General features: G+C 37.2%; 1 protein-coding gene across 1 annotated transcript in view; it reads right to left on the bottom strand.

The window, feature by feature from the left end:
- C2H8orf34 (chromosome 2 C8orf34 homolog) overlaps positions 1 to 13197 on the bottom strand; it is a 174369-nt gene that overhangs the window by 134943 nt on the left and 26229 nt on the right. The window contains exons 2-3 of the mRNA XM_075495726.1: positions 6128 to 6275; positions 5010 to 5141 (exon numbers count right to left, since the gene is read on the bottom strand). Coding sequence (XP_075351841.1) covers positions 5010 to 5141; positions 6128 to 6275 — 280 coding nt within the window. The remainder of the gene's footprint in view (positions 1 to 5009; positions 5142 to 6127; positions 6276 to 13197) is intronic.

Raw genomic sequence — 13197 nt, 5'->3', positions numbered from 1 at the left:
CTGTATTTTCTACTGGATGACAGTATAAGATCAGAACTGTTTTCATCTACATATACGTGTCTTTTCAAGACATGATTTGCAGATAGAATCAGACCAGTTGCTCATTAAATCCTACATTTCATTAATACATTGTATGACCATCTTACATCTCAAAGAACAAAAATACGCATTATTATTGAGCATAAAATTACTCATGTATTTAAATCTCACAACAGCATTCAGATTAGAGTTCTTTGATAATAACAGCCAAGCTGGTTTACACAGTACCTGGATATTAAAAAGGCTAAGAGAACAATGGCCTACAGTCCTAGACTGACCAAGGGCAATTAGAAGTACACAATATTGTCAGTGTAAATAGGATATGGTGAGAATGGTGAACTGAAGCAGAGTGAAAGGATGATCTGTGACCTGATTTAATATGGAGGTGGTGAAGAGATCACCCTACTTTCCCTAAAAGTAGCTAGTGGGAAAGCAAGAAGTCTGTCTCACGAACCATTTAAAAACTTCCTAATTTGTTCTTCAAATACAGAATGTGATCATTAAACATTTCATTAAATATAATTATATATACACAAACACACACACACACTAGGAGCCCTGGCTTCAAGCCTCTTCCTTGCCAGACAACAGCAGCAGCTTCTGCTTAATTATGTTTTTGCACACACCAAACAAGTGGTCAGATCCTTTAGATACCAGGGTTTCTTGTTTCAGGTGCGACTGAGATCGTAAGAGGCAGGAGGAGGGGCTGGAGGAATCTTTCCAGTAAAAAAGTTGAATGCATAAGGAAGAGATATCTGTGCAGGAATAACATGCACACTACAGTAAACAGCAGCTCTGCTGAAGGAAAAAAATAGTTCCTAATTACATAAATCAATTCTCCTGATGTTTCCAAAGATTCTTACCAAGTGACAATTCTCAGTTCTGAATAAACTTAAAAGTTCAGGATCATTTGAACAAGATAGTTGTTAAGACAAAAGCTCTGCAACAGAACATATTACAGCTGATAGACTCCATTAAATTCGGGTTTGTTTTGGCAGTTTTGGGGGGCTTTTTAGGTTGTTGGGTGTGGGAGTTTCTTTGTTTGTTTTAAACACAAATCTGAGAATAAGTCTTTAGGTCTTAGCAGGCCTAAAACATTCTGTTTCTCAGATGAGTCCTTACTAACTCTCTTTGGAAAGGTTTTGGAAAAAAATGTACAATTACACCCAAAAAGGTTTTGAGGTACAAGCTGATGGCACAAAGCAAATGGAATATGCTGTGCACATCTGGACAGAGGAATAAATGGCTTCTGAACATGCTTGCTTTCTCCTGATCCGAGTGGTTGAAGGGGCATATGGTACCCACTGATTTTGGCATAAACCCAGCAAAAAAAAGTCAAAAAAAGTCAGTATTAATTTGGTTGTTGGCAGAATATAAGAGAAGCAAGATATGGCAAAAAGGCACATGGCTGAAACCAGCCTTTGTGATAGCAATTTAAAAAAAAATGTAGTTCAAATACACAAGGTATTTTCAAAAAGTTGCAGAGACAAGTATTTGCAGGGGTGAGTCAGTCATTAAAATAATAGGAAGAATCAAGGTTTAAAACAGTAGTATGGACAGAAAAATAGGAAACGGCGTAAACAGCAAAGCACGGAATCAGAGGATAATTAGGCTGGAAAGAACCTCTGAAAGTCTTCTAGTCCAACCTGCTGCTCAAAACTGGTCCATTGAGGGCAGGTTGCTCAGACTATCCAGTTGAGTTTTGAGTATCTCCCAGGATGGAGAGAGATTCCACAGCCTCTTTGGACAACCTGTTCCAGTGTTTGACCACGCTCGCAGTATAATTTTTGCTGCCTCTTGTCCTTTCACTACACACCTTCAAGAAGAATCTGGCTATGTCTTCTCTACCACCCTCCAGTGTAATAGTTGATGGTGACAATGAAATCTCCCCTTAGCTTTCATTTCTTCAGGAGGAACAAACCAGTTTCCTTCTGCTTTTCCTTGTCCATCACGTGCTCTAGCCCTCTCATCATCATGGTGGACCTCCACTGGACTTGCTCCAGTACACCACTGTCTATCATGACGTACTCCAGATTACATCTCAGTAGTGTGAAATAAACACTGCTGGCTATACTCTTGCTAATGCAGCCTACTATGCGGCTCACCTTCAGCGCTGCAAGAGCACACAGCCGCAGCTGGTTCATGTTCAAGCTCTTGTCCATCAGCACCCCAGGTCTTTTTCTGCAAAACTACTTTCTAGCCATTCAGACCCCAGTTTATACTATTGCTCAGGGTTATTCCATCCAAGATGCAAGATTTTGCATTTGCCTGTGTTGAACTTCATGACGTTCCTCTCAGCCCACTCCTTAATCCTGTTGAGTTCCCTCTGAATAGTAGCCCTGCTACACAGAATACCAACCACTTCCCACAATTTGGTCTCACTTGCAAACCTGCTAAGAGAACATTCTACCTCATCATCCAGGACATTAAGAAAGACTTTTAAATGGTATTGGTCTCAGTACCAGTTCCTTAAGCATGCCACTAGTGATAGACTTTCCAACTGGACTTTGCACTGCCACTCACAACCCCTTGAACCCAACAGTTGAGCCAACTTTCCATACATCTTGTTGTCCACTTATCTAGTCCGTATCCCACCAATTGAGTTATAAAGATACTATGGGAGACTGACAAAGGTTTTGCTGAAGTCAAGGTATTAAACATCCACTGCTCGCTCTTTTATTAAAAGGCCAGTTATTTCATCTAAGGAGGCAATCAGGTTGATCTAATCAGGCGTGTATGATCTCATAAATCCATGCTTGCTGTTCCCAATCACATTTTCCTCCTTCTTGTGGCTGGGACACCTTCCAGGAAAATTTGCTCAATAACCTTCCCAGAGAGTGAGGTTAGGCTGATCAGCTTGTAGTCCCCAAAGTCTCCTTCTTGCCCTTCCTCAAAATTGATGTGATGTTTACCTTTTTCTAGTCATCAGGAACCTCCCACAATCATCATGACCTTTCAGTGATAATATAATGACCTTGCAATGACATTAGTCTCCTCTCTCAGCATGCTCAGAATGAATCTCATATAGTGGCATGCATTTATGTATGTCCAATTGCCTTAAGCACACCCTAATTCTGTCTTCCTCTGTTGTGGGTAAAGCTGCACTCCTACAAACTCTGCTGCTAAACCTAGGGACTTATGTAGCTTGAGAGCAAGCCTTACCAATTGAAGAGCATTATTAGATGCCCTTCAGTCCTCCAGGACAGATCCTTGAGTCCAGTCTTATTATGGATGTATAAATTATTTCCTTGCTTGACATGTGACCTGGTCGTTTAGAGTGCCCAGCCTCCTCTTTGTCCCTCTCCTGGGACAACCTAATGACCAACAAGCATGAAACTTGTAGTAGGCACACAACTGAAGGGAGTGACATGATGTCACACCCCTACCTGGGATAAAGTCTGAGAACTTGAGATCTTTAGGAGATGGCATGGAAGTTACTTGATGCATATCACAGAGTCTGAAGTGCAAGCACTGGGAGGGAGGAAAAGAACACAGTATGATGACAGGACCAGCTCACAACACCCTTGGCACTGTTTCTAACAGTGTATCTCCATAAATTGCTGTTATCCAGCACAACCTGTTAGATTAGACTCAGATTATGAGTGACTATGACCACTTGTCTGAATATCCCTATTTACTCTTGAAAATGAATTAAAATCCATGTGCTACTTCTGGACTGACTTAAAAATTCATATGCCCATAGAGAGGTACAGTGGAACTGATGATCAAATATGAGTCTTTTTGAAGCAGGGAATGTGCTTCATGAAGAAGAAACAGACACACATGCTCCATTTCCAGAAAAAATAATCCATAAATCTTGCTAGGACAATACAGTCCTGAGAAAAGCTGTGCTATGGGACACAGCTACCTGTACAGCTATTTTTTACTTGTTACAGTTATTTATTCTCAATCAATAAGGTTTCATAACCATTCAAGACTGTTAATTACCCAAAAGCACAGTGTTTCTATTGCATAAATCTATCATGATTTACTTTACCCATTGCTGTGCTAAATTTTGACCTACTGAGGCCACTGGGAGATTTTTCTTTGACTCCACTGAAGTCTAGACTTCTCCATCTTGCTTTTATAGGAAAGACAACAAACCTTCTATTGCAGCATATTATATATCTCTGTTCTCATCTGGTCCACTTAATCACACTCCAAGTTATTAAAAAGATTTGGCTAATACAAAAATTTCAGAAAACTACAATAGTCAACAGAAGAAAATATAATTTTACAATTTATTTTGGAGAACGAACCTTGTATACACACTTGTGTGTGTGTATGTATGTATATTGTAGATATATTCAATTGTGTAAAAAACCCATTAAAAATCAAGCTAAAAAATTAAATTTCTTCAATAGCCAGTACACAGGAAGCACTATATTTCATTAAGGCTTGCTGCATCTATTTTTACTACTTCTATTTTACAGGTCATTGACAATATTCTCTTCAGTCACTCTATTTCTATTCTGCCTTTTCTTTCAGCGTACATTTAGATTCCTTCAGCAACTCTCAGAGCAGTACACCTGTTCTGCTGACACTGCCCCCTTATCTTGAACAGTATCTGTTCATAACTCATAGTTTTGCATTGCCTGACCTGGTGAAAAAAAATCTGTTATTAGGACCAATATCAATAGAACAGATTTTACACATGCAAAATAGCAATGCAAACTAAAACTTCAAATCATAATCGGTATCTGAACATAAAATTGTGCACGACACTCAGATATTCTTCTGGTTTTTTAATCTATCTAGAATTCTATTCTATCTATAGATGACAACCTAGGGTATTATTAAATATTCATAATTCAAGTGAAAGTAAAGCAAGAATCAAACTCTTCTAACACATATATCTAGCCATTTTAACTACTCATAGTTTGCTTTCCATTTTAATCCTAATTCAACAGAAAAACATAGTATGGGTTTGGAAGTATGCACGAATTAATAATGTAGTGAAGCTTTCTTACATGATTTGGACTCCGGTGACGGTGGAGAAATGTTGGACACGGCAAGGTCACTCTTTGACTTTTTAGGCTTTTTTGCATTTACCTGCCAAGGTTTATCATAACTTCTAAAATCTCTCCTTGTTCCTTTATTTTCTGTTAAAAGAATTGAATCAGGCAATTATAACATTTGTAGGGTCATTTTTCAAAGACTTAATAAACAATTAATCCAGAAAAAACAAGATCTGTCAGTCCAAACCGAAGTCAGCTCTTTTTGTTCTCCTATTTCTGATTTATGCTAAATTTCATATATTTCTTCCAATTCCTAAATATAAAAATTTAGAAATTCATTAATATGTTTTTCAGTAAAATCATGTCTTTTTTTTTGTTATGAAAAAGTCCTTAACCTCCATTTATTCTCTTACATGTTTGACTGCATATGCTTAAAACTTTACATTTGATATAAATGAAAATTTGATTTGTCAGGCAACTAACATTTTGACTAGCAGCAACTATTTGAGATCTGTTATAGTCTGAAACACATCATCAGTCAATTTTTAAATACAATTCTAATAGTAGCTTGTACCAGAATATCAAAGCTAAAATTTCTACTTTAGAATCAGAGCAGACAATATTTTGGAAATTTTTTTTATGTTTCTGAAGATCTACAATCATAAATTATTCACACTGGAGTTCATAAAGTAGTAATAGCATCTTCTCATTAAGCATTGGAATGATAGGTTGTTAAAAATATGTATTATTAAAGAAAATACCTCAATAGAGGCTAATCTCAGGCACAAATACACCACAGGAGGGAAAAGGAAAACAAAGCAAAGAGAAAGGGAAAGCAAAGAGGACAGCAGGGGAACCAAGGGACCTTTATATGCACCTTCTTTCTCATTGAGACTGGGATTATTTCCACCCTGTAACTCTGACCCATACTCACACGATATGTACATAGGCTGAGCTGATAGCCAACAATATATATTAAATTCAGTATCTACTGGACAAACAGGATTTATTGTGCATGCTCAAAACCACAGAGTAGTACCTGTTCAGTAGGTACACGTGCATCCAGGAAATCATGGACAAAAGTGTGGAATTATACTGGAGACTAGCCCTTTCCAGCATACAGAACATACCTGATGTTTCACTCTCTGCCCAAAGGGCAGCAGAGCCAGACAACGTTCTCTGAAGCTGACTGCGGTTCCCCTGTTTGGACTGAAGATGATCAATTAGAAATGGGATTGGCTGGTCAGGTGTCTCTGTTATCAGCTTGGTCATCAACTCCTTTAGAAAATTAAAACAAAACAAAATATTAGTGGGATATTGCACCTAAACTAATCTTGTATTTACCAAAAGTAAATAGCATTTGTAAAGAAAAAGCCTGTTTTCAACTTGGAAGAAAACAGCTGGAAACACCCATCTCCTCAAACTACTGCTAGCTTCGCTCTATGAAGTGTTCGTGTCAGAAGTGCTCTTAGCCTATACAGTCACTTATCCACTGGAATTTACATTAAACAACCCAACTCCTGCTACCTGCTCAAATTTACCCAAAACAATCTGAATACTGTTCATTTAACTATTCAGAACAAGCATCTTTCAGAGCAGTGAGTAGCTCTTCTCTGACCCATACATCCAAGTTTCTTCTCATTGGAAATTGGTGTATCAGGAAAGTTGGTGCATTTTTGATCTCACCCAAACATGGAACAATGATCTTGTTAGAACATGCATTAATATCTGGGAACTCCAAGATCTGATCAAACAGGCAGACATTTTTTAAAGCAAGTCCTCCAAAATATTGTTGTACAGACATGAGCAAATATTTTATTACACTGTTGCAGACATGGATACAAACCCAACCTTAACAGGAAACCATCTCCTATGCTGTGCATTGGTACTATCCAATTGCTGCTACACACCCTGGCCCTGCAGGGCTGCAGAAAGAGAAGCACTCTCCATATTGCTGCTGAGGTTCTTCCTGGCTCTCTACACATAAAACACAGATTAGGAAACCAGAAAGAAGCTGTGGCTCTGTGCTGGGCATGTGCCCTGAGAGGAAATCAATGACTAATGTGGGAGGTGACCCTGAAATCCACATAGTTCCACAGGAAATCTGTGGCTGCCACTGCAAAATGAAAAAGCTCCACGGAAGTAAAAAATTACAGGAATTTACAACAAAATCAGGACAAAAAAACTGGCTAAGTTATTAAGAGCATTTATTCCCTCTTCATCTATCCCCAGGCATAAATCTTTCCATGACTTGCATACACTTAAGTCTATCTCTGCTTCATCTTTTCCACACACGTTCATTTAATGAGTAATTTTTGAAATACCAGTAGTTACTTGGTATTACCATCAGTTAGTTGTATTGGAAAAAGATACTTAAGAGGGAGTATACTAAATAACAGTAAACATGAGTAACAGCACACAGGATTTTTAAGACGCAGCAAGTTATCTTTGTCCACTCCAAGACTTTCCATTCTTTTTATTCAAGTAGTGGTATCAACAGTGAGGTACAAGTGAAAATGAGACAGAAACAAGCTTTCCATTTCAGAAAGAGAAATTTAACTTCAGAAAACAAAAAGGAGAAAACATGTCCAATCTCATGTCTTGTGAAGACATGATCATCTGTGACATGATTTTGATAATTATCTACAGGGAACCAAAAAGAAAGGGTCTTTGGTTTTGAAATGGAACTCCACAGGGAGAAATTAAGCTAGTAAACTAATCTTAGAAATGGTAAAGCTATAGAGTGTAACTTTATCTAGACTGTCTCTCACCAAGGTAGGAGAAACCCTCTGATATACATCATACAAAAAAAATTCCAGAATTGGAGTAACTCATATTTTGGTTGCTTGGCAACATTCTAACAGCAAACCTTTCTTTTTTTCCCTGCCAAATGCAGAATTAGTGACAAGTAGAAAGATATAATCTTCTGCTTGTAATGGACCACAAATAGCAGTAGGAATTCCACTGCAGAGGATTCTATTACCAAAGGAGAAGTGTCAATCTGTAATAGCTGACTCGTAATTTAAATCATTTCTCTGAATCATGGTTTGAAAATGATTTTTCTGTCTTAGATTAATAAAAACAAGATGATGAGAACTGAGATACATGCATTGATACTATTAATTTTTTTAAAGACATGCATGGGTGACAATCTATTAATAATACATTACAAAATTAATGTAGCATTAAAAAGATAATTCAGAGATTAAAAATTTTAAAATGCCTACGTGTCAAAGTAAGACAAATGTTACTTGATTGTTGCCATCACTCACTTGCTTGTCACAGGACGAAGTGGTCTTTAATTAATAGAAACAGACCTAATAAAATAAAACTGATTATAGGATTCATCTTATTCTAAGACATAGCAATAAAACTAAAGAACATAATTGCACAAAATACTAAAAAAAAAAAAAAAAAGTGCTATTCCCAGGTGATGTGAAATTAGCTCCTATTCAAAAGGACCACTTTTTTATCTACTGTTAACATGTTGATAAGGCTTGTTATAATAATTGATAAGGCTATGTTAATAATAACATATTATAAGCACAGATATAGAGATCTGTGCTGTCCCAGAGCATAATCAGTTCTGTTCTGTGACAGCAATTAGAAAAGTTTAAAGAACTATAGATATAAGCTACTTTTATCTATCTGGAATAACAAATGAGTTGTACCAACCGTGGACACCTAAAGCAAAAAAGAAATAACATTGCTGGAATCCTCAAACTGAAAATAGTATGCAGTTCCAAAAAATACTACTTATTTGTGTAATAAGCTTCAAACTGATTTGCCTCAAGCACTTTCAGAGATGTCATTAAAAGCAAATACAACTTTAAGTCAACACAAAGGTGACTCAGATTAGTAACCCTACCATTTAAGGAAGACATAGCTCTTTACTATTGAGTATTCTGTTGCAAAAGGGGAGTGAAGAAGCTCTTAGGGATTTGCTTCTCAAGGTGCTCCAAGCAAGGTGTGAAAGTGGTCTCCAACTTACTACAGCAGGGTTCCTGAACTCTGCAGAATTTGCAAAGAACACCTCCACCCCAACCAGTGATAACAGCCGTGATAATAGCTTCAGACATATGCTCTGTGTAAATCCGCATTCACATGCAGGAGGTGTTATCCCCTTCCATATCCTTCTGCCACACATGTTGTCAGAGATCCCAGAAGTAGGATCACAACTCCATAATCCTTTGCTCTCCTAGCAAATTCTGCCACCCAGTCCATCAAGGGACCTAACTGCATCCACTCAGCCCCCAGCCCATGCTCTTCAAGCTCATGCTTCCTTTGAGACTCTTGTCATCCCCAGCAAATTGGCAATTACAAGGAAATATCTTACCTGCCTGTGTTTGGTTGTTTGGCTATGCCATGGGGTGGAGGGGTGGGAGGGGGAAGAGAAACAAAACAAAACAAAACAAAACACTTAACAAAAAAAGCAAACAACTTCACATAGGCAGTAACTGTACTTTGTGAGCACTCAGGTCACTTTTGAAGTAAAAACATGTACTTCACTGAAGGTGAAGAGACATCACAGATTAGGAATGCCTATTAGGGGTATTCTTATCTTAGCACCATTCCCTAGTAAAAGACAAACTATCTTAAACTTCTGATGAAACTATCCGAAGTTTATTTGATGCTTTCATCTGTTGCTTAGATGACATCTTAAGAGACAGAGGGAATAACATACTACATGGTACTCTAAATATACTCTTCCAAGTTTGAAGGGGTTCAAAAAAAGATTACAAAAGTGGAGGTATTAAATAAGAAAAACTAAAGTGTACGACAAGCTACAAAAATAAAATTCCTTTTTGGTTAGCAGCAGTCTGATCTGACTCACAATGTGCTAAGTAGGCAAGGTTTCACAAGAAAAAGAAAAGGAAAAAGACCAGCTAGTCTCAATGAAGCCGCCTCTGCATTAACAGCAGAATATAAATGGCACAAGAACATTGAAACTGAGATTCACTTCTTGATGAAAAATTCAACAGAAAAGTTTCAACTATGCATGAAAACAGAAATGCAAGACATTTATATGTCTTTTAAAATTATTAACTATACGTTTTGCCTTTCTAGCTCAAATTTCTACATTTTCTACTTGTTCCCAATTTCACCTAGTTCAAATAAGAAAAATAAAAAAAAATTCCTACCTTTATGACATGTTCTTCTGTGCACAGTATGCCTTATAACAACAAATAAAAATTCATGGAGCATTGGGTCTCCATGCTGCCAGACGAACTGCCCACTACCTCTCTCTCCTCCTATCTTCTTTCCACTGCTATGTCTTCCTTTCACTCTGTGTGCTTTTGTCTTTTCTATCAGTGGGACTCCCCCCAGTCTCTCCCTTCCAGGTGTGTAACAAGCGAAGAAGCCTGTTAGATGTCAGTAGCTGTTAATTCTCTGTACACCCACGAGCGACACTGCAGCACAGAAAAGGGGTGAAAGAGAACTTCCATGATTACTACAGACCAGAGCACTAGGGTCAATACTTTAGTTTCTGCTGCTTCCCCACTGTATTGCCCCAAATTGGGTTCTGCCCTGACCAGAGCAAGAAAGAACAGGCAGAAAGGTGATATAAACTCCAGAAAAACTGGCAGTTAACTTCTCCAAGGATTTTACCTTGCACTGTGTAAACCAGAAATGAAACCAGTTATTTCTACTTTCTTCTGTAATGGCATCTTCATATGCTTTTACATTCACTAGTTTTATTAAACTATGTAAGATAGACTGTTTTAAAAGAAACTTGCAAAAGTTGATCTGTGGATATTTCCAATAGAGAGATTCACTGCAAAAGATCTTGGAAAAAACAGGTCTAAACTAGCGACTTAATATATTAATTCTTTATAAAGAGAATAATCTTTCACTGTTATGCTATCCTGAGGTCCTCTATTAGTTATTCAATGCAGGCTTAAATTTTAATTTCCTTGTGACTGTCCATGCATTTAATACAAATGAAACAGTTTTCACAGTCTATTAATCATAGGCCCAATTACAAGAAAGCTCTAATTAGCTATGTCTAAACGTACCTATCAGGTTATTAAGTTAATTAAGAGACATTCTATCTTGCCCTGTAATTGATAACAGTAACTACACAACAATCACAGGTTTTGTTTTTAACTATATAGACTTCTACAGACTATGGCAGAGCATGCACAGATTTTGGCTGTATTATGCTCTCATTTCATGGTTTAAATTAGATGTTTAAAGTAGGTAGAGTGACTTGCCCTCAGAAGATGTCTGTCTCTCTCTCCTGACCAAACAAAGAGGCTAGGTGGCTTAGCTTAAACTACAAGGTTTTGATGGCACTCAGTTCCAAATTAAGACAATTAAATACAGCAGTGTTCACACCAATGTCAATGGTGATCTTGTCAATGAAGAAGTCAAAGAGCCTAGAGAGCTCCTAGTTGACTAGGCAGTGTATGTCCACTCAGGATAAGAAGAATGGCTCTCCAGGCTCCACTGACAGTACTGGCTATATATCCATTGACTACAATGGAGCTTAGACGCTTAGAAGACAGGCAGACATCTAAATTTGCATTTGCTAATCATTTCATACAGGCTGTAAGCGAACAAAGAAGGTATAAAATTGAGTGAAAAACTGTGGAAGGAAGGTAAGTTTAATAAACTTTTTAGTGATTGACACATTTTTTTCTTTAGAATCCTTTTCTGATTTCTGCTGTAATAAAGCAAGGAAATTAAAAAAAAAATTAAAAAAGTATATCTCAACATTATTCTTACTGGCTAAAATAAAAGTTTGCAATTCTTAAGTGAGAGCAGAAAGGTAAACATCACTGCTTCTACCACAAAAGATTATGTTCTATGGAAATGAAGGAAAAATACCAGCATCCTTCTTTCAGAAAATAGCTAGGCTTTAAATCTTGTTGAGCAATTCAGAATTAAAAGAAGAAAATCACATACAGACTATAATCAAAATGAACTTCAATATATTTTAAGCATTCATGAAATTAACACTACGTCTTCCTATGAAATAAATTATTCAACATGAAGCAAATCTCCGCATAAACACAATTCACATGCCTGCACCATACTAGTTGTTTCAAACTAACCAAGGTAGAAAAAAAAACAGTTGAGAGCAAACCTCTATAGGATTAGTAGTCCTATTCAGCTTGTTGTGAAAATATGCAGACTTTTACCTGGAATTGACTAAAAATTTTTCAACCAACTCTTTCTTCATTCAAACTCTCAACACTACTCATTCCTGCCATTTCAGCTAGCTGTGCAGATAAATTTAATAACACAAAACTGCAGGACACAGCATGGCACACACCCCACAAAGAAATTACTTTGGACATACAACTAAAGAGAAAGTACAAAGCTGATATGGTGGCCCTGGTATTATGGTGCAAACAAAATTCCCCTAAAGGTGGCACTGGTAGGGAAATCTACAATATGGGACTAGTAGCACGGGTAACATTTTCAGACTCGGACTACTACCATTCAAAGTCTCAAACTGCTTTTTTCACATCTCAAATCAGGTTGATAACTCTCTGATATACAAAATTGGCGCACTTTTGGATCATACAATGAGAATAATAAGAGGGAGTCTGAAAACAAACATCATTGAATAGCTAACAGTCTTCCTTAAATGTTCATCTATTAAATATCTGTACCAATTCAATAACAGAATACCAATTTTTGGGACTATGTTACTAACCATATGTTTAGGGAGAATCTGGAGAGCAGAATGTAAACAACATATTCTTTCCACTACAAACCCTTTGCAAATCATATAATCAGTTCCCTGAGTTGGATGAACTAGCCCTATCTGATACAAATCCAACTCATGTATGTAATACTTGATAAAATATGCATCATTGATCTTACTTAGTGATCCAGAAACAAAAACCTTTTGGATAGATGAGGTCTGGTGGACAATTCTTCAGTTTCACTGAGTAAGCTCATGACAGTTTATCAAACTCCACCATGCACATCATAACATGCAATATCTACCTGAACCTCTTGCTGTATTTTTTCACTTATGTATCCTTTGAGGGTTTTTTTCCTCTTATCTTATTCTTGATATTTCAAATATCATTGTCTCAAATGTATTATACCACTTCTGAGTTCACAAAATAGCTTCAAACACCTTTGCTCTTTGGCTTTATTATTGAAAGATTTCCTTTCTCCCACTCAATCATTTCAGACAAGAATGCTGTCAAAAGGGAGGTCACTGGTACTAGGTTACTCT

Source organism: Mycteria americana, chromosome 2 (assembly GCF_035582795.1).
Source record: "Mycteria americana isolate JAX WOST 10 ecotype Jacksonville Zoo and Gardens chromosome 2, USCA_MyAme_1.0, whole genome shotgun sequence".
NCBI classification, from domain to species: Eukaryota; Metazoa; Chordata; class Aves; order Ciconiiformes; family Ciconiidae; genus Mycteria; species Mycteria americana.
This window is presented reverse-complemented; position numbering and strand designations above follow the sequence as displayed.